A 24495-nucleotide genomic window follows, 5' to 3' on the forward strand; every position below is an offset into this window, starting at 1 on the left:
TCATATCTAGACAATATACTGCTATATGTCCAGTGAAGATTTCACTTAACTTTCTTAATCAACTCATACCATATTCGATAATTTTAAAAAGGAATAAGATAATCCTACATCATAAAAACTACTTACAATAAAATTATAAAAATTATTTCTATTTTATTTTAATATTAAAATAATAATTTTTTATAATTTTTTTTATTATCATACAAAATATACACATACACGCGTGAATAAAAAGAGTATAAAAAACATAATTTCTCAAATTAATGAATTTGCCAAAGTTTTACGTTAGACTTATGTTTCAACATATTTTCTCCATTTTTCTTCTCAAATTTTATTGAAAAACATAAATAGAAAACTCCCACTTTTTTATAAGAATTTATTTTTTGTTTCACTGTTTCAAACAACCATTGTTTTACTTTTATTTACACCCCTTGATGCGTAACCTGTAAGCCCTTGTTTCTGCCCAAAAAGGGGTTGGGTCTGGCCTTTCGTAGGCCCAGGGTCAGCCCCTTTGTAGGACCCAATACCCCTTCCAGCTGACTCATTATTCACTTGTCACCTTTTCAGAATCAACTCCTACCCCTCCCTCTCAAATCTCCAGCAAAGTGCTCTGCTAGGGCACAATAACTTTCGTTCATCTCCGAGCTAGCAAAATCCTTCTCACCTTCAAGTAAGTTAAACGTTAAGGTTTTGGGTCTGTTTTCCTCTTCTTTACACCGTTTAAGTGTGTTAGACCGGTTAGGGTTTTGTCTCATACCCTGGTTTGTCTTCATTCCATGTTTCAGCTCACTGCTCTAGCCCTTGGAGCTGACGTACTTCTTAGTTGTGGATCTGTTGCGTTTTAGCATCTAAGCAAGGTAAGGGAAGTTAGTTTAGTTTCGTTTTTTTGGAGTATGTTGCCTGTTTCACCACTGTTTTATGTTTAAAAGGGATTTGGAAATGTTTGTGCTTGTGTGAGATCAAGAATAAAATGTTTGGCCTGTTTGTTCTGGGTTGCATGCACGGAATAATGGGGGAGAACTGGTATTCTCGCCTAGGCGAGCTCGCCAGAAGGTCGCCCAAGATTCTGCCTCGAGCGCTCGCCCAAGCGGTTAGTCACGTTTTGAGCGACACCTTGTCTCGCTCAAGCGAGAAGGGCTCGCCTGAGCGAGAACTCGTGAAATCTCCCAGGGGTCACTGTTGCATGTCTCGCCTAGGCGAGAGCCCACAATTTTGAGCGAGGCAAGCACCTCGCCTGAGCGAGGTCCCTAGCTTGGGCGAGGTCAGTGCAGTGGTGAGTGCGGGCACTATTTTCTTGACTGTTTTGATGATTTGATGCATGTATTGTCTGAATTATTCTTCCTAAATATGATGCTCGTGAATATGCTTGGGTGTTTGGACTTATGAATGAAATTGGCATGCTTGGTATGAGGTTGATCATGGATTTGTGGCTTTGTGATGTCTTAACATGAGAATGGGATGAAGGTAATAAGGGAAGTGGAATTGTATGATAAAAATGATTCTGATTGTGTGATAGGCGTAATTCCATGAGTCTCGTGGGGAGACCCCATGGTGGTGAGTAGTGTATATGTTAGGATAAGGATTTAAGTAAGGACCGCATCCCGAAACTCTAAAGAGTTAGTGAGTCTCAAGTAGAGCAAACTGACCCAAGTGGTGAGAGTAGCGGGAGGCCATAGTCTTTGGCAGGATAATGGCCTTAGACGCTTAAAGGCTAACCTTGTGTGTGGTAGGGTGAAACCCATTGGCAATGGCTCTGCAGAGCAGTAGAGGCCACCACAAGTGCAAGCGTCCAGTGAATCTGATCCTAGTATATGTATCCGGATAATTGAGTCATATAGTCTTGCTTATTTGTTATAATGTGATTCTTATGCCTACTGTGTTGTATGTTTGGACTGTTTCTAAATATTTCGCTGCAATAACATGCATAATTTAAGTCACTCTAGCTTACCTTGCTATTTCTTTTGTGTGTGGGTCCTTGTTCTGATTTCCCTTTTGCGATGATGGTGGGAGCAGATGGAAATACTTCTGGAGGTAGGCCTGATGGTGGTAGCGGTGCAACTTAGTGGGCTCATTGAAGTGGCCCTCGAAGGACGATTCTATGGCCCTAGTGCCTTTGTAATCCCTTGCTCTAGGAGTCTTTATTTTGCATAACTGTGAACTTTGTTGTTTCTCTTTTTGGCTATGGCATGGTTATATGCCTAGAACCCCTTTCAAGTGCATTCGTGGATGACTGTAACAGTTGGGATCCTTATGTATGTTGTTCCAATTCTGACTACTCTTTATTATAACTGTGTGATGTTTTATTTAGTAGATTTTATCTATTCAAATGGGATGTCACATAACCAAACTAAGCAATGTAAAAGCCATAAACTATTTGCATAAAAAATCTAAAATTAATTACAACTTTTAGAAATGATATTTCTATTTATAATCTTAATTGAAGGGTAAAAATAAGTTTGTATTTAAGTTATTCAATGTAAATGATTTATTATTATTTTTATTAATAAATTGTTACATTATAATATTTTTTTGTAATATTTACTTTAAAATGTTAATTATTTAATTGAGTAAAAAATTTGAAAGCAAATATTTATTAAATTGAAAAATAAAATTGGAGCAAAACCGTAAGGAAAATTCAAGGAGAGGCGAAACCGGTTAATTTTTTTTTGAAATGGTTGCTTTTATAACCAAGCTCAACTTGACGATAAAGGAGTTAAGAAACAAAAGACACCTCTATTATAAAGTCTCCTTGTGTCTGTAATTCTTCTTTTTTCTTTTCCCTCTCGCTAATTTTAAACCGCCTCAAAAGAAAAAGTTAAATCAATTGGAATAAACAGTAGTGTTACAATTTCTGAAAATCCAGACATAAAGGTAGCCCAGAAACGGAGGAAGAGGGAAGAAAAAAGTGTATACCCCGAGAAAGGGAGAAAGATGCTCAAGCTTTTCAACAGAGGCAGGGATAGCCCCGCCGACGCGTCCCCGCCCTCCTCCGCCGTCACCGCGCCGTCTTCCTCGTCGGCATCTCCAGTCACCGGCCCCGCCAGGCCCATACGCCTCGTCTATTGCGATGAGAAGGGGAAGTTCCGCATGGATCCGGAAGCCGTCGCTACGCTCCAACTTGTCAAGGAGCCCATCGGCGTCGTCTCCGTCTGCGGTCGCGCACGGCAGGGCAAGAGTTTCATCTTGAATCAGGTAATTATTCAATTCAAGTGAAAATTTCGTCGCTGTTGGACTTTAGGGTTTTTGGAGTGTAGTTAGGGTTTTGATGTGTTGATGTCTGTTCCTTGGGATAACCGTATGTTCAGTGGTAATTGTTTCTATGATACAGTATCGGTTTATGTAACTGTTGCATATCTGGTTTTGATTAATTTTGGGACAAATGTCGTTTTTCTAGTTGTGGTCGTGGTGGTGTTATAAGGTAACTTGAACGCTAAATTCGAAACCTACTTGGAAGGTTTGGGGACTGTCCTTGATTGGCTAGTAGTCCAGTGATTACAGTGGAAAGTGTGGTTTTGTGATTGTGAGAGTGTCTGCTCGTTTGCGTATCGTGTGCAGCAATAAGTTTGTGGATTTTGTTTCTCTTTGGTTCGAGTTGTATGTGGAAGATAAATGCGTTCGTACTTCTTTCGGTGCCATTGGATTGTTTACTTACTGGGAGTATTTCTTTTGCGTATGCGTGCTTTTTATTCAATATATATTGAACATCCTTTCTGCCTCTAAATTCCTCCGAGTAAAAGTTGAATCAGCACATGGTAAAGATGAACAACTGGTTTGCTTCAACACTCAGTTTTATTTCTGCGAGTCTCGAAATATGCATACTTTTATAACATTATTTTATTATTATAATGTGTACTTTTGATTTTGGGCTTATGCTTTTTTATTTTTTTATTTCAGCTATTAGGAAAGGGTAGTGGATTTCAAGTAGCATCAACACATCGGCCTTGTACCAAAGGGCTTTGGTTGTGGAGTACACCTTTGAAAAGGACTGCCCTTGACGGAACAGATTATAATCTCCTGCTATTAGACAGTGAAGGAATAGATGCTTATGATCAAACAGTCAGTTTTTCAGCTTTCTAATCAAATATTCTTTTTCACATGTATGTAGTCGATCTCTAAACATTGCTAACTTGTCTTACTCAACAATTTGTTTACTACGCAGGGAACATACAGTACCCAGATATTCTCACTGGCAGTTCTTTTGTCTAGCATGTTCATTTATAACCAGGTTGGCAGGGCTTATTCAAACCTATACATTCATTCTAGCATGTTCATTTGTTCCTTGGTTTTGGATGTCATGATCAATTTGATTTTGTTACAACATGAAACTTTATTCTGTTTTCCAACTTTTGTGGCTTTCTTGCTGAAATTGGAATGCTGATGCTACATTTTTTTCCAGATGGGTGGTATTGATGAGGCTGCCTTGGATCGTCTTTCCCTGGTCACCCAAATGACAAAGCATATTCGTGTTAGAGCATCTGGAGGAAAGACTTCTGCATCTGAGCTAGGCCAATTTTCCCCAATTTTTGTTTGGCTTTTAAGGGTAGGTTGTGTACATATGTTGGGCAAAAGTGTCAAAATATTGTAGCTTTGGTGGTATCTTAGTAGACTGTAACTGTATTGTACATTATCACTTTTTACTTCATTAATTTGTCAACTCTCATACTTGCAGGACTTCTATTTGGACCTTACAGAAGATAACAGAAAAATAACACCCCGTGATTATCTGGAAATTGCCTTGAGGCCAGTTGAAGGGAGTGGAAGAGATATAGCAGCTAAAAATGAGGTACCTTTCTGCTTCCCTTTTTAGTTATTCATAGACGCTACTTAATTATTATTTCACTACTATTTCTAGGATTATTATTAATTATCTTAGTAGTCTTATGTGCTGGGCCTTCAATAATAATATACACATTCTCCTTGTGTTGTCATTTCTTCTTTCAATAATTCTATTTTCAATAACATTATTGAGTAGAGAAGCTCAAAGGAATAAGACCGATTATTGAATGAAAGTACTTAAGATTAAGAAAGAGAAAAAATATTTTTGGAGGGCTTGAAAGACCCCTCTTATGGCTTCTAATTATAATGATAGAAATCTGATACAATGAGAAGATGAAAGATCAAAAAACTCCACTAGACTTCAGGTACAAAACTAGTTACAACTCATAGGAACAGTAGGAGGCTTTATGCACAGATGACGTTGACAATCAGTCTAAGTTGTTTGATCTCCTTTCCAAAAATGTGGGCGGGGGTCATGGAAAACTGACAGAGAGCATTTAGGGAACCATAGCCTGAAGATAGAAAAATCCTCTGAGGGAGGAAACAAGACATCAGTGAAAACAATGGGTGGCAACAGTAGAGGCTTGAAGAAATTATAGGGTGATGCACTTGATGAATTTCGACAATCAGTCAAGAAGGTGGGACTGCCCTTGTTCATGGGAGAGGATCCGACGGGTGGATAATTAGTGTGGAAGTTTATTTTCAAGTGGAAGAGACCAATGATCAGGTTTGGATCAACTTGGCTGAGTTATGTATGGAGTTTCCTTCCAAGTCAACTTGTCCAGAGTGAGTGGAAACGTAAATTCAGACGAGTTAATGAGTTAACTTGCGAGTTTGATAACCATGTATATGCCAATGCTAATATTTTCCTAAGTGCAAGAAACAACCTTCGTGCTGAGATTAATGTCTTTTGGCATGATACCAATATCCCACGCTAATAGTTATGCTAACATTGACTGATAAGTTGAAACTTGTACTTGCCCATAATTCGAGTTTTTTTAGACTCTTCGCTCTGAGGCTTGAGCTTGGGGCTTGTGGTTTGTCCGGGATAGCATCTCTCGTGGTTAGACTAGTCCAAGAAGTTGATAATATTTGCGGTTTAAATATTGAGCTTGGAGCTCACTTAGAACAAGAAACCTACCACTACCCCACTACTCCTAAGCAATAGAGTAGAAAATATCTGCTTTTATCCCTATAAATAAACCTCTACACTATCACTAAGGGATATACACATTGAATGTTTCTAGCCTAAGTCTCATTTCAGATTTAGCAGGAAAAATTTGTATTCTTCCATGTATGGAATGTTGTCCAACAAGATTTTGTTCTATGGTTATTTTCTGAATCTAAATTTCTTTTAGTTCCTGTCATTGTGAGTTACAAACTATAACTTTTTGTAAATAAAATTTGCAAGTTCGTTAGGTACATTGGAAAATGGCAAATATGTTTATTTTCTCTGGAATAATTATTTTTCTAACAAAATTAAACAACAGATTCGAGATTCCATTCGGGCTTTGTTCCCAGACAGGGAATGCTTCACTCTTGTGCGACCCTTGAATAACGAAAATGATCTACAGCGCCTGGATCAGATATCAGTAAGTAACTTATCAGCTGACATTCTATTTTTGTCACTTTGTTGCATGTTTTAACTTGTGATATTTTATATTATGCAGGTTGGAAAATTAAGGCCTGAATTTCGATCTGGCCTTGATGCTTTGACAAAGTTTGTTTTTGAGAGGACAAGGCCAAAACAAGTTGGCGCAACTATGATGACTGGTCCTGTCTTGGTTGGCATAACGGAATCTTATTTGGATGCGCTCAACCATGGTGCTGTGCCTACAATTTCTTCCTCTTGGCAGGTAAATACTTAATCTTCAAATTATTATTGTAACCGACTTGAGTTAGAGAGGAAAAACTTAGCTGTATCACATAAATAATGATACAGAATTCACTGGACATGTTTAAGGTTTTAGTTTGGTCAAACTGGTTATGAAATGTCATTTTAGTGGCTTGTTCCAATTGCCTAATATAATTTTTAACCATCCAAGGAAATAAGATGCTTGAGGAAATGTTGATTATTCGTTTTACGTTCTCATAAATCATAATTGACACCTCCTCACGCCGAGGTATATACATATCGTGTGTGGGACTAGAAATTAATGGGTGGTCCGTTAGCGGTCCGATAGCCGGTGGAACAGAATGGCCAAGAGATCTCGATAGGATAGGTTTTTTTTTTTAAACAAAGACTTTGATACCATGTTAAGAATAAAGAAAATAGGGTTTGAACCGGCTTGTAAGGTAAGGTTTGCACCTCACTTATGTACTATGAAATTGCCTTATCTCTAGTCGATGTGGAACTTCGAACTGACGATATCTTGAAGTTGATGTTCAACTGATAAAAATTTCTTTTTATTAATTGTTCTAAATTGTATGCTGCTTTTGTCCCCTCTCTTTTGATGTGAATGATTACTTTTTTAATACATTTGAAGTAATTTTTTAGTTTTTAACTACAAAAATGTCATTTGTTCTTTTTACCTAGTGTATTTTATCTGACAATAAAAGGAGCAACGTGACGTTATTAAGGGGTTTTGGTAAAATAGTTTGTTAGAATATGGGAAAGAAAATGTGAAAATATTATAGCATGCCATGTGTTCTTGACGTTTTTGTTTGCTAAAGTATTGCTTTTATACTTCAATTGTTGTTGCCTTGCAGAGTGTCGAAGAAGCTGAGTGCCGTCGGGCATATGATTCTGCTACCGATGTTTATATGTCTTCTTTTGAGCGGTCAACGGCCCCTGAGGAAGTGAGTAATCTATTCTATCTGCTTAAAGTAAATAATGAGTATAATTCTTGTCTTTTCTAATAGTAATGCTTGTTTGTAGGGTGCTCTGAGGGAAGCACATGAACTAGCAGTTCAAAAGTCAATGGCTGCTTTTAATGCTAGTGCTGTAGGAGTTGGTTCAGCCAGGAAGAAATATGAGGACCTTCTTTTGAGATTCTTCAAAAAGGCATTTGAGGTATTGTGTATGTCAGATCATGAGTGGAATTAACTGATAAACTTGATGTGAATAAGTTATGTGAATGTTATCTTATAATTTGTTGCGTCAGGTGTTTTGTCTCCCCCTCCCTCTTTTTGTGGTTGGGGTAATAGGCTGGTTGGTGGCAGTTTATGGTCATATTACCTGCAATGGGTTCATTTGCTTATAAATTCTTGAACGGTTTTGTATTAAAATTGTAAGATATAACTTTTACCCCTTCTGATCCCTCTGGTCTTGTTGAATGAACCATCTAGCTTATCTACTTTAGAAAGCAGAGGAAAAAATGTAAGGCTGTAAGCTACCTGGATGCATCTCATGTAATTGGCTTGCCTTTGATCTACTTCTGTTACAGGATTTAGTGGGAAAGTTTATGATAGCCTGCTATCACTATTTTGAAGGGAAAACTGCTTGGTGCTTCTTATATCCTTAGGGGTCGGCATAGTTGTGTGTTACAATTGGAATGGATTCATATTTTGTTTTGGCTGTACAGATCATTATTATTCATTTCTGACAGTATTGGAGGTTATTGAGAGGGGACAAAATTTTTTTGTGTTCCTACTTGTTTAAAATATAAGATCTTATTTGCTTAGATATTTTGTTTTCCTCTTTTGTTGAACATCGTTTAGTGCATGTTGCATTGTATGAAAGTTTTATTGAATCATTGGTGAGTGAAGATAACCTGTTATTGCATTTAGGGGAAATGTATACGATGAGTTCTTTGTTTATAAGTTACCATAACAATATTCAGTTGTGATTATTTAAATCCATTTTGGTCAAGACTTTAATTACTGTTTTAGGTCTCAAATTTTTAAGCTAATTAAGTCAGTTTTAAAATAAAGTAATTTTGGTCCTTCCCTTTGTTTATGATAGATTTGGGATCTGAAGTGCAATTAAGTTTTATGTATGTGTCTGTACGTACACCTACCATTTTGTCATGGTAAATCAGTAAGCAATTGTCTATTCATTTGAGGGTTGGGGTTGGGGTTGGTGCAGTGCGGCAGTGCTTTCTATTAGATGTTACTAATGTATTGGTTAACAGGATTATAGAAGGAATGCATTCATGGAGGCAGATCTGCAGTGCTCAAATGCCATACAGTCTATGGAAAAGAGGCTGAGGGCAGCTTGTAATGGTTCTGATGCAAAGATTGATAATGTTGCTAAGGTAATTGTTGTGCTCCTAATGGAAAATATACATCATGACTGTTGCAAAAATAAGGCAGCATTGTTGAAATGATAAGTTTCTATAATGTATTTTTGATGCAGGTTCTTGATGCTCTTTTATCTGAATATGAAAAAACTATTCAAGGTCCAGGGAAGTGGCACAAACTTGCTGTTTTCTTGCAACGAAGGTTTGTTAAAATGTCTTTCTGCCAAATTTTCTGTTTGTCTTTGGTCTTTCCAGTGACTTTTTCTAATTAATTTTCGTCTTGCTGCTGTCAACAGTTTTGAAGGCCCCATAGTTGACCTTACCAAGAGGCTAATAGCTAAAGTTGAATCAGAAAAGAGTTCTCATGCTTTACAATGTCGGTTGATTGAAGATAAGATGGCACTTTTAATGAAACGGCTGGAAGCCAGCGAAGGTGAAAAATCTGATTACATTAAGAGATATGAGGATGCCATCAAAGATAAGAAGAAATTAACTGATGAATATATGAATCGCATAACTGATCTGCAATCTAATCGTCGATTACTGGACGAAAGGTACTCTGGTTTATTGAAAACACTAGATTCTACCAAGCAGGAATCCATGGATTGGAAAAGAAAATATGAACAAGTCTTGTCGAGGCAGAAAGCTGAAGAAGATCAAGCTAGTTCTGAAATAGCAGCTCTCAAGTCCCGAAGTGGTGCTGCTGAAGCAAGGTTGGCAGCAGCAAAGGAACAAGCTCAATCTGCTCAAGAGGAGGCGAAGGAGTGGAAACGAAAGTATGATATTGCCGTTAGAGAAGCAAAGTCTGCTCTTGAGAAAGCATCTATTGTGCAAGAGCGCACAAACAAGCAGACACAGTTGAGGGAAGATGCTTTAAGAGAAGAATTTTCTGGAACTTTGGCTGAAAAAGTGCGCTCTCCCTCTTGAGATTCCTGCTCATTTCTTTTATATCTTTCACTTAGTATTGCTAATACATGAAGAGATCTGTAATGGTTTGTAAACTTGCGTTCTTATCTGTTACTCCTTTCTAACTATGCAGGAAGACGAAATAAGAGAGAAAACTGCAAAAATTGATCATGCTGAGAAGTGTTTAGCAACCCTGAATTTAGAGTTGAAGGTGAGATTCTTGGCTTCTAAGTAGGGTCCCACAGGGCCTATTATCAAGTGCTCTCAGTATGACACGATTTATGTTGTGCATGTGTATAATAAAATCTGGTTTATATTCTTGATACTTGTGTATTTCTTCTTTTATTGTGGACCTGCACCTGGAAGGCTACTTCTCAGCTTCTGTCTTTTGCTCTCATGATTTTTTATATTATGTTGCATCTCAACCACTTGACTTGGAATTGTATATGGATGTTAAGACTCTAGAATTCTACACTCAATTATATGCATGTTTACTCTTGTTGGGACTAAGTGCGTTATCTGATCTTGCAGGCTGCTGAGTCAAAGATAAGAAGTTATGATACTGAAATATCATCACTGAGGATCGAAATTAAAGAGTTGACTGAGAAGTTGAAAATTGAAAATGCTAGGGCCCAATCATATGAGAGGGAAGCTATGGTTTTTCAGCAGGAGAAGAACCATCTAGAACAGAAGTACCAGACTGAGTTTAAAAGATTTGATGAGGTCCAGGAAAGGTGTAAAATTGCCGAAAAAGAAGCTGCCAGGGCTACTGAAGTGGCTGATAAAATGCGGGCTGAAGCAGGCATGGCTCAGAAGGAGAAGAGTGAGATGCAGAGACTGGCAATGGAAAGACTAACGCAGATTGAGAGGGCTGAGAGGAGAATTGAAAGTTTGGGGAGGGAGAAAGATAATTTGGAAGCTGAATTAAAGAGAGTAAGGGATTCAGAGAAGGATGCACTTACCAGAGCTGTGAAACTAGAGGAAAAGGTGCAACAGAGAGAGAAGGATTTAGAAGCCCTTTTGGATAAAGACAAGACCCACAGGCGAAATAGTGCGCAAATTCTCGAACAACTTCTTGAAACAGAACGTGAAGCACATGCACAGGCAAATAACCGGGCTGAGGCTCTCTCTCTGCAGCTGCAATCTGCGCAAGCCAAAATTGATTCTCTCCATCAAGAGCTGACTAAATTTCGTCTCAATGAAACTGCATTTGACGGTAAGCTAAACACTGCTTCCCATGGTAAACGTATGAGGGTAGATGACGACTTTGGTGATGACATGGATGTAAGCCCAAGAATAGTAAAGGTAAACAAGAGAACTAGGAGTACATCCAGTCCTCTTAAGTACACACAACCAGAAGATGGTGGTTCCGTCTTTGAGGGTGCCGAAGAAAATATTAGTCAGCCAAGTGAGGAGGATTATAGAAAGTTTACCGTCCAGAAGCTTAAACAAGAGCTGACAAAGCACAACTATGGTGATCAGCTGCTCCGGTTGAAGAATCCCAACAAGAAAGATATCATTGCTTTGTATGAGAAATGTGTTCTTCAGAAGTCGTAGCAAAGTTTTGCCTTATCTGGGTTGGTCTGAATCACATTCATTCCGTGGTGGTTGACATTAGACTAGAAATATTGTGTGATAGTGACTTTGAGTGGTTTTACATTTTTGGGTGTGTTTGCTTGAGTTTACCAGCAATGATTATTATCATACAGGCCATACTGAATTTTGATGGCCCGATCTTTTATCTGTTGATTGTTTCAGTCAGTTGTGTTTACATCTGTATAGTTTTTTATTTCTGTATTTATATTAACATTGCATGAATATTAGATGAATTACATTTAGATTGAAACTTACTTGTGTGTGCCCAACTTTATGTACTGATTGTTTTCGAAGCAGATGAACATAATTGATGAATGATGTGCGCTTCTGGATACATTTCCATCGCACTTAGCCTTTTGGAACGCTGTCTACTGTAATGAAGGTTAAATTTTCATTTTAGTTGCGAAATATCCGGGAAATACCAATTTGGAGGACTGTATTGACGATCTTAAAGAGGTATCACTTTTTTTTTTAAATTTTTTAATCAAAAAATAATATTTATCACATGTCTATTTCATGGTGTCATATAGAGATGTCAAAATGAGTTTCAACCTGTGAGCCAATCCGGTTCACCACGGGTTCGAGCCGGGTTGGGTTGAGAAAAATTTAACTTTTTCAAAAGTGGGTTGAACTCAACCCGGCTCACTTAACCCACGGGTTAAACGGGTTCGAGCTGGGTTGAAGGTGGGTTGGCCCACTTAACTTACCAACATTTTTTTACAAATTTTTTAATTTTTAAATTTTTTTTTTAATAATTATTTACTATTCCATTATATTTGTTCACAATTTCATAATTTTAAATACTAGAATGTTGCTTAATTATATTTGAATAGTTTAAATGTTTAATTAATTTGATTGTCAAGTTATATATATGTTGATACTTTAATCTTTATAGTAAATTACTCAAGTAATCGTCTTATAAACAATTTTTTTTTAAATTAGCATGAAAAAAATATATAATTTTTTTATTTATATTTTGTTGAATAGAATGACAGAAAATTTGTAATATTAGTCATGCTTCCTTAGACTAATGGATACTTTCTTGGAAATAATTCTTCATATATTGGCGGTGAGCATGATCAAAATATTGGTTCTTGATTTTAGTATGATTGTCATTTGATGGGTTACTTAAAAATTTATTTAAATATTTGAATACTAAAAAAAATAAAAAAATAATTTTTTTAGGTGGGTTGGTGAGCCAACCCACTTAACCCACCAACCCGTGGTGGGTTGAGTCGGGTTACAGAATTTCTGGCTCACCAGAAAGTGAGTCAGGTTGGGTTCACTCATTTTCAACCCGGCTCGTGGTGAGCCAACCCGTGTGAGCCGGGTTGGCCCACTTTGACATGTCTAGTGTCATACAAGGTGTTATTTTGGTTTAAATTTAATTTTTGTATTTTTATTTTGTCTTAAAATTTAATTTATATATATATATATATATATATATATATATATATATATATATATATATATATATATATTATACAAATATTTTTATAATGTTAGAGAAAAACTAACATCACGTCAAATCATTTAAATATTTTATTCATTTTACCTATAATAAAAATAGGTTAACCTACTTATCACTGAGCATTCCTACTTGAATTATTATCTCCTCTCATGTACCACATGATCAAAGCAGATGGAAAATACAATCATAAATCAAGGTAAGCCATAACATATATAAAAAAGATAGAAGTACAACACAAGTAAATCCTCAAGCAATTCACATTCCTCATTTTAAATAATAATCGTCTAATGACATTTAATCACTAAATTTGTATAATTATATTTTTAGAAGACCTGTGGATTGAATTGGACTTAAAAGATTTTGTACCTATCATATTATAATAGTGATAGATTATGGCATCATGCCCTAGTTCTATTCAACCTTATTAAGAACTAAGTCGTCCTCATATGACATGATTATTTTTTGTAACTTGCTAAAACGATTATCTTTCATATCAAATCCATTATTATAAGAATTTTCATCCACTCTCACCACCTAATCATCTTTTTCTAGTGAGTCTGAGTGTATAGTATAGTATGAATAATCTCATCATGGAATTTCTATTCAATACACCTCATAAACCATACAAACAAAACTTTCCACCTTGGAAACACTACATTCATCACATGCATAACAATTCAATAATCGAAAGAGATTAAGGTTTCTGTCCTTGCTCTACTTAGTCTCACTAATAAACTTTCGTCGATACCATTAAATTAATACTCTTTATCAATAACAACTTCAATATTTCTAAGAAAGTAGTCAAACATATTATTATGGGTAAGTTAACCTGTACTAAATTGTGTATTTCTTCTTTTATTGCATACCTTTGAAGGATACTTCTTAGCTTCTCTATCTTTTTCTTCTTTTGATTTTTGATCTTATGTGGCATTTTCACAACCACTTGAGTAGGAATTGTATATGGATGTTAAAACTTAGAATTCTACACTCAATTATGTATGTTTACCCTATTTATGATTAAGTGCGTCATCTGATCTTGTAGGTTGGTGAATCAAAGATAAGAAATTATAATATAGAAATGTCATCATTGAGGAATGAAATTAAAGAATTGACAAAAAAGTTCAAAGTTGAAAATACTAGGGCCTAATAATATGAGAAGGAAGTTATGGTTTTTCAATAAAAGAAGAACCTTATATACATGCACACAAACACGCATACGTGCATACACGCAAACATGCAAAAACACTGCGACGACCAAATTCTTTTTGTTACTATTATTTTCTATATTATACTTACAAATAAAAAAATTAACACATAATTTTACAATAACATATAACATACTTAAAATATTCACATATACATATATTTATATATTTTACAGTATTGTATGCATCTTATATTTACATCATTTGGTACATATTATATTTTCTACACTAGAAGAGGAAGAAGTATTACTTATTTACAGTTTCTCCCTTGTAGGTTAGCCTTTAAACATGTGGAGGAAAAAATGTTATGATAAGATTCACTTGGACTATTGGGGGTAAATAAAAAGTGACTTCAATCTGTCCTTCCAAGATAATTGGTGCATTTGGAGCACTTAGGAATGTGATAGTAGAATTTCCAATACCTTGAAATGTTATCGAATTATTTACCACATTGGTTTGCCATGCGTTACCCGGAAATTCTGCTACTATATCGGAAATGAATGGGTCAGGCATGTTAGTGACAACCATCTATGATGAGATTATATTTTTTTTTTATACACAATCATAAAATAGGGAAGTGAGACAAATATCACATAAAAATATAGCATACCTCAATAAAAAAATATAAAAAAAACTCTTTCAAATTCATGAAATTGGGTTTTTATTATATTTTATAAAGATTTTGATTAATTTTGTAATAACTAGCCAAGATAAATGAGCCTCATCATGGCTAATAGGGTAACCCAAGAACATCTTATCTTGAGCAAAATTCACTCATTTAAATCTCCAAAATCATACCTTGAACTACAATAATCAAATCTTTATTTATCATAATTTTTATTTTGATATTAAACTATATAATTGTATAAATAAATAAATAAATAGGATTAATGCATAAGTAAAATTAAATTAAATAAATAAAGAGGACCAGTACGTGATTGGAGATAAATATAAATAAATAAATGAGAATAAATATAAATAAATAAGAATAAATATAAATTAAATAAATAGAACTAATGCATAACTGGAGATGAATATAAATAAATAAAGGTTAATTATGTTTTTCATCCCTCAAGTATTATGCGATTTTGTTTTTAGTCCCCCAACTACCGTTTGCTCCAATTTGGTCCCTCATGTTTTGAAACGATTGGAAATAGTCCGCATTTTTGGACGTCGTTAGTTTTGTTTGACACCTGACAAATAGACTGCCACATATGGATCCCGTTTTAAGCTGTGTAAGTCATCTATGTTTCTGCACGTGCTAATTGAAGAGGAAGACAACTAAATAAAAGAGGGGTTGGGAGAAGTTTGAAACCCTAAAATTTAAATTTCAGAATTGGGGCTTCGAGTAGTGAGGAAGTGGTGCATATCGTGACTGTGCAGGCATAGTTTGGCAAAGTTACTGTGTTCTTCATTGATGAAGAGTGGTAGCAAAGGGTTTCCATGTATGCTGCGGAATACTGGTTCCAAAATGTCGCAAAGTTGTGCGTCATCTTCAGAAATGTCATCCAAAGTCTGTGGGTGTGGGGAAAGATTGTTGCTCCTGAAGACATCTACTGTGAAAAACAAAGGCAGATTATTTTGGAGATGTTGAAATTGGGCTGTAAGTTGAAATTTTCGTGACTTTTACTGGATGTTGTTTTTGTATTTGTGGTAATGATTTCATCTTTTCTTTCGCAGACCAATTCACATTGTAATTACTTTGAATGGGTTGATGACGAGGAATCCGATTTTCAAGGGAAAGAAACTGAAAGTGAAGCCAGTGGTGGAAAAAGAGTTGATGGTGGGAAAAAAGGTGAAAAAGATGAAGTTTCTTTGTAAAGGGAGAAAATTATACTGGATTTGATGAAGAAAAATGAGAAGTTGAAGATGAAATTGTAACAAGAGAAAAAAATTGGGACATAAAATATAAATTAAAAAGAGGTTAAGCACATCTCATTTAAGGTAAATATAGAAATAAAAATAATTATGAATAGATGAAAAGATAATAAAATTATTATGGATTTTATTGTAATCATTTTAATTGTAACAACTTAATTAATTTTGATTCTCTGGATATTCATAATTTCTATATTTATATATTTACAAGTTCTTAATTTATACTAGATATAATAATATACATAAAAAGTAATGCATAAAAATGGTGTTAATATACTAAAAATATTATGATTTAAATTTTGCGATGTTACACACACACACAATGACCTAGCCTTTCATGAGCACTTTGGGTTCTAATTAGAAAATATTTTTCACTAACTGATAATACTTCTCACCCAACGACTCAAACCCTAGGATCTACATTCATTGGACTCATCCAATGTGTTTGAATCATTCACTTAGCGTATCATCTATTGCTCTCTCTTTAGAAATTACCTCTTATTGCAGTTGTTCAATGGGTAGTGCTCATCCAACGAGCATATCATTTGTTGAGTATTGTGTGCTTTTTTTTTATCAAAACTAATAAGTATATAAGTTTGGTATTATTGGCTCATACTTAATTTTCTCTCTTAAACATTTTAAAGAATATTTATTTAGTAATAAAATAAATTACCTTAGACCAATTAATTCAAAACTCACAAACTTACATACTCACTGTATTATTAGAGCCTTATCTTCATAACTGCATAATATCCTTTAACTATATAAGCTTATCTCTTTAGTCCATCTAGATGCTTTTATTCATTTCTTATACTAAACAAACATACATTTAGTTTAAAATTAACCTTCAGCAAGACATTTGGTTCAGTTCAACTGATATATTTCAAGGATCTAACCTTACCTAGTAGCTCAAACATCTCATTAAAACTAATCCTTTAAAAGAACGCTTTCAACCACTATGAATCATTTGACTTACTAAATCAACAACAAACAATAAACAGTCATCATTATCATATCTCATCACAAACAGGCAAGCTACCTAGAGTTTAGCTCTTTTCTCTAATAAGCTCCAGTAACTTGTGCTCTCAATACACATTTTATTCTATATAATAAAAACCTCAGATCAACAATTTGAACATACACCCTAGTGATCATTGACATGCAAAGATTCATCTTAAATCCAAAAGAGCTACATGCAAGCAAGTTTCACCCATATGCAAGCATGTAACCAAATTAATTCAAAAGAAAGGTAGAAAATGAACTCACTCTGACTCACTCCTTGCTCGGTTAGGATGATGGTTCTCTATACCATAACTCCTATGATGCTTTTGAATGCTCAAACAGATGCATAGATTGGTTACAAATCTAAAGCGATACTCTGGAGGAAAGGAATAAAAGTATGTTTGGAGAGATGGTAATGTTTATAAAATAAAACTCAATTATTTGGTTTTTTTTTATAGAACAAACTTGTTAACAATAAAATAATGGATTTTCTCGCATACGATGTTGAGTGCATATGTATGTCCTCATTTAACATTTAATTTTGGCTTCTTAATTGAGTTTTGTGGTTAAAAGACTAATTTAATTAATATTTGTGATAATTAGGTTTATTGAGCTTGTGTTGCATAAAATATATTTGGCTTATTAAAAGTGTGAAATAAATTATTCAAAGCTACTAAATAAGGCCAAAATCAGTTCCAATTAAAAGCTGTTAAATGATCACAAATTTGACCAACCAACACATGCCATGTGACACTATCATACAATCTCAAATTTGTCCAATTAGTAGCTGCCACGTGGCCTTGATCGTAACACACAAATATGAACCAGTGACAGGATGACACATGTCCAACATCCTAACATTAAAAATCCAACCAATTAGATGATGATGCATCATCATCTTCAACCTCCCGTATCACTAGACACAACCCATATGCAGAACGCGCCATCATCCATGCATCTCGACACTGCCACTAGGACCGTGCTGACGTTAACAATAGTAGTCATTACGAGCGCACACCCACACAAATCGAAAATAAATAGTGACGAAGCAACCATCGTGAGTGCAACACCTCATTGCCACCTGGACCACGCGTGCAGCTTTGCCCAGAGATCGTGAGACCTATATGCACATAGTTATGCTAAGAGCGACGAACTAACAAATGTTATCGTTTGATAAAACACAAGTGAGAGAAAACTATAAGAGAAATAGTTTATGAAAGTTTTAGAATGAGAGTTTGCATACCGATTTATTAGAAACTTGTGCAATAGATAGAATACAATATCCCATGATATAAGGGGTAAAATAAAACCTAATATGTATCATCATAAAACTGAATATCTGATAATAATATAAGAGAATAAAAAATTATATCTCCATCAATAAAATTAAATCTAGAAGATATATGATATTTTATCACCTCCAATCAAGGTGGGCTTGAAGAAAATGAAGGCCTAACTTGGAAGTAACAATTTAGGAATGTAGTAGGATGAAGAGAATCTTGAGATCTTGAGAAGCCTAAGAACCTTGAGAGATTCGAGAAGCTTGAGAGAGTCGAGAACCTTGAGAGAGTTGAGAACCTTGAGAAAGTCGAGAACTTTGAGAAAATCGAGAACCTTGAGAAAGTCGAGAACCTTGAATTTTTTTTTCATTGTTGATAATTGTGATCAATAAGAAAGAGATATATAAGAACAAGTGCATCATTTTCTCCAAGATGAAGAAATAAAGGATGAGGAGTAGCAAAACTCGCCATGAGTGAAACGATGAAGAGAAGGTAATAACGGAAGGTGTTTTTCATCATATACCATATTAGTGTTTGATAAAACACAAGTGAGAGAAAATTACAAGAGAAATACTTTATTCAAAGTATGAGAATGAGAATTTGTATACCGATTTATTAGAAACTTGTATAATATATAGAGTACAATATCTCATGATATAAGGGAAAAAATAAAACCTAATATGTACCATCATAAAACAGAATATCTAATAATAATAATAATAAAAGAGAATAAAATAAATGATATCTCTATCAATAAAATTAAAACTAGAAGATATATGATATCTTTATCAGCAAACGATGCAACCATTGTACATCCACCTAGCTCGCACTTGAGACGCATTTCACCATGAACTTCCGTTGAAGCAGCGCAATCTCTGCCTTGCACTACACCACACCCACCATACAACAACAACACACAAGAAGAGGCTTGATTTGAGAGAAAGATAGAGCTGCCTTATGGCAGTCTCGCATTGGCCAGTCAATAGGTTAAACAGTCAAAGTCAAAGTTTGGTCAAACAAGACAAACTAAAATACAAATATTGATATCTATTGATTTCTCTACAAATTTGGCTGCATGATTGAAATGGGTGAATTGGGAAATAAGTGCAAAATACTTTGATTAAATGAGACTTTATTTTGATGAAAGGTAATTAATTACTTTAACTAAAATTAATCAAGTTTGTACTTTGGTTAATTAGATTTTTACTTGATAAAAGAAGAGACATGATTAGACATAGTAAAATTTGATTGAGATTGTACTTTGATTGAATTTACTATGAATAATATAAAAATTTTTCACTTTTAATTGAGATTGTACTTTGGTTAATAGTGACAACGCCAACAAATTAATTAAGACTTTACATGGATTAATTTGAAAATCTAAGACAATAATTAATTGAACAATAATCTTTAGGTAATCAATGAAGAATCTTATTTTGAATAATCCTATTTTGAAAAAGATGTGGAATCAATCTATTTTATTTATCATTGTTTTTATATTCTTTTATCTTTTTGCAATTTTATTTATTTATTTATTTATTATTTTATTTTTAATCTTTTTATATTATCTTTATCTTATTCTATTAGTTCTATTTTATTTCACTAACCATTCTTGATGTATAGATTTTATAAGAAATAATTTAGTTAAAATCAATTTTGTATTTGTTCGAAGATTTATAGTTAACTTTACCCTTTTAATACTATAATTGCTTAAATTTAATAATATTTCATGTCCTTGCACGTCTCTTCAACCTTATGATCCAAGTTTAGTAGTAAAACAGAAATCATGTCCACAAACAACTCAAATTTCAAAATAAAATCAATTAAGGATACATAAAATTTAAACTCCTTAACCAGCTTGTGACAAGTGTTTAAGTTGTTGAAGTTGCATGTGTAATGGAAGTACTCGAACAACAAAATGAATTTTTTGTGTCGTCACTTTCTATCCGGGAGTCTAGCAATACTATACTGTCATCCCAAATAATCAATACATCTAATGAAATAGTCACAATCATATTAAGCTTAAAGATGGTAAATTTACTATTATAAGATAAAATGATGGTTGATTGGAGAAAAAAAGAATATAAATATGAGTTGTGATGTAAGTTAGAATATCATGTATGTAATGAAGAATGAAGAAATTTTCAGGAAATAAAAGAAAAACAAAGAAGAATTAAAATCTGTTACTTTAATATTGTTTACATGAGACCATTAAAAAATTATCACTTGAATTTTAGGATATTATAAGACAAGACTGATGAAAAAAGAATAACAATTAAGTCAGCATTGTTAAAACTTTCTCAAAAAAGAGTTTGTCAAAAAACAAAAAAATCCCAAAGACATGTTCATTTGGTACTTTTGTTTTCCTCATACATGCTTTTTGATCGAGTTTTTATTGAGTCTCCAAACCACATTTAGTCCAATTTTTTATTTTAAAATAAACGAAAAATTACAAGTAAAAAATATGATAAAAAATTATTTAAAAAGTGCAATAGAAATAAATTTTTATTTAAAATTATAATAAAAATAAGTTCTTATTCTAAAAATATAAACAAGTATTTTTTTTAAAAAAACTAAATATTAACAAAGATTATTCACATGACATTTACTATTGACATGACATTGCAATAATGATGTTGGGGACAGCATAGGAAGATGAAACTTAATGAAAATATTGTTATCTTTTAACTTAATGAAAATTTTATACAGAGAAATTAAACTGAAATTAAAATGAAATTATAAATGGAATCCTTATAGCCAGCAGAGCATAATATGCATTTCCCAGAAGGTTAAGAAATGGCAAAAGAGCAAGAGTAGGCAATATAACAGGTATAGCTACCAACTTTGAAATGCGTCCCTTGTCCTTCCTTAGGAGACCTTCAATGAGGGGATAATTGACAGTAACTATAAAAACTGCAAGGAAAAGCTGTATAAACATTTTGTCACACTCACCCACCAACAACACTCTGTACACTCCTCCCACTAAGCAATATATGTTGACACTGATGATGAAAAGCAATGGTGCTATAAAGATATTTGATGTTCGGAAATCATATTTATCCATTTCATATAGCACACTTTGTTCATCACTTTCTAATTTATTAGTGGGCAAGAACGTAGCTTCTCTTATACCAAATTTCTTTAGCAGTGCATCCAAACATCCATGTAGATGGCAGGTGACGGATTTCATCATCCAGATCCTCTGTTCATTTATCCACTTATGGACTGTACCACCAGTTAAAGAGACTTCTAGTAAATGTTTTACAAGAGCTGACACAAAGATGAACACAAAGACGATGAAAAAAGGGTCTGAAACCTGTGAAGAAGAAAAAGAAATATGAAAAAAGGGTTTTAGCATATGAAGCAAATGTATGCATGAATGGTGTTAATTACCTTAGGGTATAAAGGTATTCCATTTAGTAGACTGAGCTGAGGGACCGTAGCAAGACACCAAAGAGGCACGCAATAGAGAGGGAAATATGTGAGCCATGCAAAACATAGACACTGGAGAAATGGGATCCTTCTCGGCCAATATATAAGGGGGCAAAATCTATTTATACCATTTTCAAACAAACCACTGTACCATCTTGTGCCTTGGATTAATACATCATTCAAATTCGTTGTAGCTTTACCTAGGAACTGTGGCCTCGATGGTTCACAGAAAACTGAACTCCATCCATTACAATGCAACATAAATCCTGTAAGGTAATCTTCTACTACGCTATAATATAAGAAACCAACCTCTTCTCCCCATTTAGTGCCAATTTCGTAGTTACAAGAAGCCAAAAAGTGTGATTCTTCTAGCAATGAATGTTTCTGATGCGGTATCGAATCACTTGTGTAGTTTCGATGAAGTGATCCGATTAGTTCATTAGATGAAGGAAATTGATCCTTTTGTTGCAGCAGATCACTTCCTAGGTTTCAAAACAAAGAATAGTAAAGAGTGTTTTAGGCTCTCAGCACAAGGGCAACGGTTATCTGTTAATGTCATTGAAGTTGTGTTTTAGGAAGCAACTAAATAAAAAAAAAATGTTGTTTGATATATACCTTTGCTACCGCAGTTTCCAAACAGTGATGCCCTTTTTATGTAAAAGCCTGTACCTGACATAACAGGTCCCATAAGCCCATCCATACCTTGCCATTGAAGCTGAATTGTCCAAGAAAAAGTTAGCCAAGGATTGCATCATGTTATATATACAACATTAAAGAATTATACGAAGGTCTGAGTTAGATCTCCTTATAGTCCTTACGGTAAATAGTGATCTCAGCTGACTATCATAGATGTCATTCTTGATAATGTTGTGAAATTTCTGAGGAAATTGAACAAAAGACAAGGAGGAGGACATGTTTGGATCAAGGTGAAAACACATTGCATATCGAGCTGAAGTTGGATCATTGCAGAACATGTCACAATCTAGAACTAGAATGTATGGAGAATTACTCATCACCCGAGAGACACGAAGCTGCAAAACATTATATTTGTTGTGTCTGTAAAACAAGTTTTCTTTACAGTTTGGCAGATACACAAGAAAAAAGTATAGTCATATACCAGGACATTGAGAGCTCCAGCCTTGAAATGGTGGGGATGAGAAGCCATTTTTTCACGAGAAACATAGACAAGGAGAGGCATTTTCACATTCTCTACATCATCTATCATACTTTCTTCTATCATCTGCCAAAATCAGATTCATAAACCAATTTCCAAACATAGATATCTTAATAAACACATGCTACTTATAACCGGATGTTGGTCTCGAAAAGTTTAATGAAAATTTACTATAAAAACGAAATGTCCAAGTTAATTTTTCAGAAGTTTAAATTATTTTAGCTTCATATACTACACTTTTCTCTCATAAAGAATTCATTTAGAAGTTCAATCTAAACGAATCTTTGCTTGTCATGTTTAGTTATTGTACATGAAAAAAAGTAGAGAAACAAAAGTGTGTGTGTGTGATGAATGCTAAATGATAAAATTGTATTCACAGTAAGAAAAAAATAAAAATTATCTAAACTTTTGTATACATAATTTCAAAAATCAAAGTTAATGTCATTGTAAACAGCTTCTCTAATATAAAATCATAAAACCTTCAAAAACAACATTGGTGCATTTTTTTTTTTCTAAATCTACTCATTATAATTATGCCAAAATGGTAGAAAACACCAATATTTTGGTTCTCACCGTTGAAAATCCCACATAAATTAGAGATAAGATCAATTTACAAATCAATTTTGTAGAATTAAATTAGACTTTAAGCAGAATTCTAACTCTCTGGAAGTTTGTCCAATCCAATACTCAAGCGAAAATGTTTTCTAAATGTCTAAAATGACAAAAGCAATGCAAACGCTAGTATACCTCAATGACAGACGGGTGATCTCTGGAGAACGCAGTATCATTTCTAAATGTCTTTATCTCTTCTTCAAGAGCCTCATACTTTTCCTGCAAATATAAATATTATTTTCATGGTTACGTGTACTGAAAACAGAATCAGAGATATAGGATTTTTGTCTCTTAAAATCCAAAAAGATGAGTTAAAGCAAGTTCCGTGAAAGTGAACCTTAATCCTACGCTTATCCGCCACGTACAAACTACTCCTTGCAAAATCAGCATGAGCATGATCTTCCAAGGCCGAAAAGTAAGCCTTGGGGCACCTGTTGTTTAATCTGTACCTTCTACAAAAGGGAAGCCAGCACCTGGCAAATTTACAAGCCTCCCTCACAGCGTGCAGTGTCAAAGGCGAGGCCGCATCATCTGAAAGATACACATGAAGTTTGTTTGGAGGGTAATCCAGTGCCATGCTTGACAACACAGTGTTGATGACATCCAAAGTGGGTTCCTTAGTTGGATCTGCAGTGCATATGAAGACATCAATCGGAGAGAGTTTGTGATCCTCCGGCAATCTTTCTGGGTAGACAGAACGTGAAACTGGACGCCAGCGAAAGGCTTGATCAAGGACCCAAACAAAGGAGAGAATGGCTTCTGAAGCAGAAACAAGTAGCCATGGCAACAACTCATGGCCTTCTCTTGTTTCTGTGGGTTGGAATACAAAACTCACCCTGTAATACAACAACAAGGCTAAAGCTGTGGAGTGGAGTAACATGTGTAACCTGTTAACGATAAGTAAGAGCTTTTGGACATGGAGGGCATTCAGAGGAAGCCTCTTCTCTCTCCCCTCCATTTCTTCACTTACATACAAATAGGT

The 24495-nt window shown here is 34.5% G+C and overlaps 2 protein-coding genes and 1 long non-coding RNA gene across 4 annotated transcripts; 2 read left to right on the forward strand and 1 right to left on the reverse strand.

Moving 5' to 3' along the window:
- Positions 1-576: 576 nt before the first annotated feature.
- LOC114176680 (uncharacterized) lies at positions 577-2230 on the forward strand. The gene is made up of 3 exons (XR_003603037.2): positions 577-670; positions 786-857; positions 2014-2230. It is a non-coding gene; the product is annotated as an uncharacterized LOC114176680 (long non-coding RNA).
- A 507-nt stretch (positions 2231-2737) lies between these two features.
- Positions 2738-11713, forward strand: LOC114177337 (uncharacterized). The gene is made up of 14 exons (XM_028062634.2): positions 2738-3192; positions 3895-4056; positions 4160-4225; positions 4397-4540; positions 4670-4783; positions 6267-6368; positions 6447-6632; positions 7486-7575; positions 7655-7789; positions 8850-8972; positions 9074-9159; positions 9254-9866; positions 9997-10074; positions 10395-11713. The coding sequence occupies exons 1-14, from the start codon at positions 2932-2934 to the stop codon at positions 11418-11420; spliced, it is 3186 nt and encodes a 1061-aa protein (XP_027918435.1). The 5' UTR covers positions 2738-2931; the 3' UTR covers positions 11421-11713.
- Positions 11714-20951: 9238 nt separating this feature from the next.
- Positions 20952-24495, reverse strand: LOC114175591 (quillaic acid 3-O-glycosyltransferase CSL1-like). 2 transcript variants are annotated; one of them, XM_085670686.1, is made up of 7 exons: positions 23851-24494; positions 23649-23732; positions 22845-22967; positions 22546-22758; positions 22343-22442; positions 21689-22209; positions 20952-21611 (listed from the first exon to the last, which is right to left on the reverse strand). In XM_085670686.1, exons 1-7 carry the CDS (start codon positions 24469-24471, stop codon positions 21021-21023), a joined length of 2253 nt encoding a protein of 750 aa, XP_085526812.1. In that variant the 5' UTR covers positions 24472-24494; the 3' UTR covers positions 20952-21020. The 2 variants fall into 2 exon arrangements, with proteins under 2 accessions (XP_085526812.1, XP_085526813.1); XM_085670687.1 differs by having other exon boundaries at positions 21369-21565; positions 23851-24495.

The sequence above is a fragment of the Vigna unguiculata genome, chromosome 3 (genome assembly GCF_037176805.1).
Source record: "Vigna unguiculata cultivar grain cowpea cultivar isolate G323 ecotype 2 chromosome 3, ASM3717680v1, whole genome shotgun sequence".
NCBI classification, from domain to species: Eukaryota; Viridiplantae; Streptophyta; class Magnoliopsida; order Fabales; family Fabaceae; genus Vigna; species Vigna unguiculata.

What these genes read in the sequence shown, in the direction of transcription:
- LOC114177337 (XM_028062634.2), top strand. Translation starts at nt 2,932, where the DNA reads ATGCTCAAGCTTTTCAACAGAGGCAGGGATAGCCCCGCCGACGCGTCC. An exon ending in TCTTCAAAAAGGCATTTGAG is followed by an intron (nt 7,790 to 8,849) that starts GTATTGTGTATG and finishes ATTGGTTAACAG; the next exon opens with GATTATAGAAGGAATGCATT. An exon ending in AGATTGATAATGTTGCTAAG is followed by an intron (nt 8,973 to 9,073) that starts GTAATTGTTGTG and finishes TTTTTGATGCAG; the next exon opens with GTTCTTGATGCTCTTTTATC.
- LOC114175591 (XM_085670686.1), bottom strand. Translation starts at nt 24,471, where the DNA reads ATGGAGGGGAGAGAGAAGAGGCTTCCTCTGAATGCCCTCCATGTCCAA. An exon ending in CGGATAAGCGTAGGATTAAG is followed by an intron (nt 23,733 to 23,850) that starts GTTCACTTTCAC and finishes TTATATTTGCAG; the next exon opens with GAAAAGTATGAGGCTCTTGA. An exon ending in AGCTGAGATCACTATTTACC is followed by an intron (nt 22,443 to 22,545) that starts GTAAGGACTATA and finishes TGGACAATTCAG; the next exon opens with CTTCAATGGCAAGGTATGGA.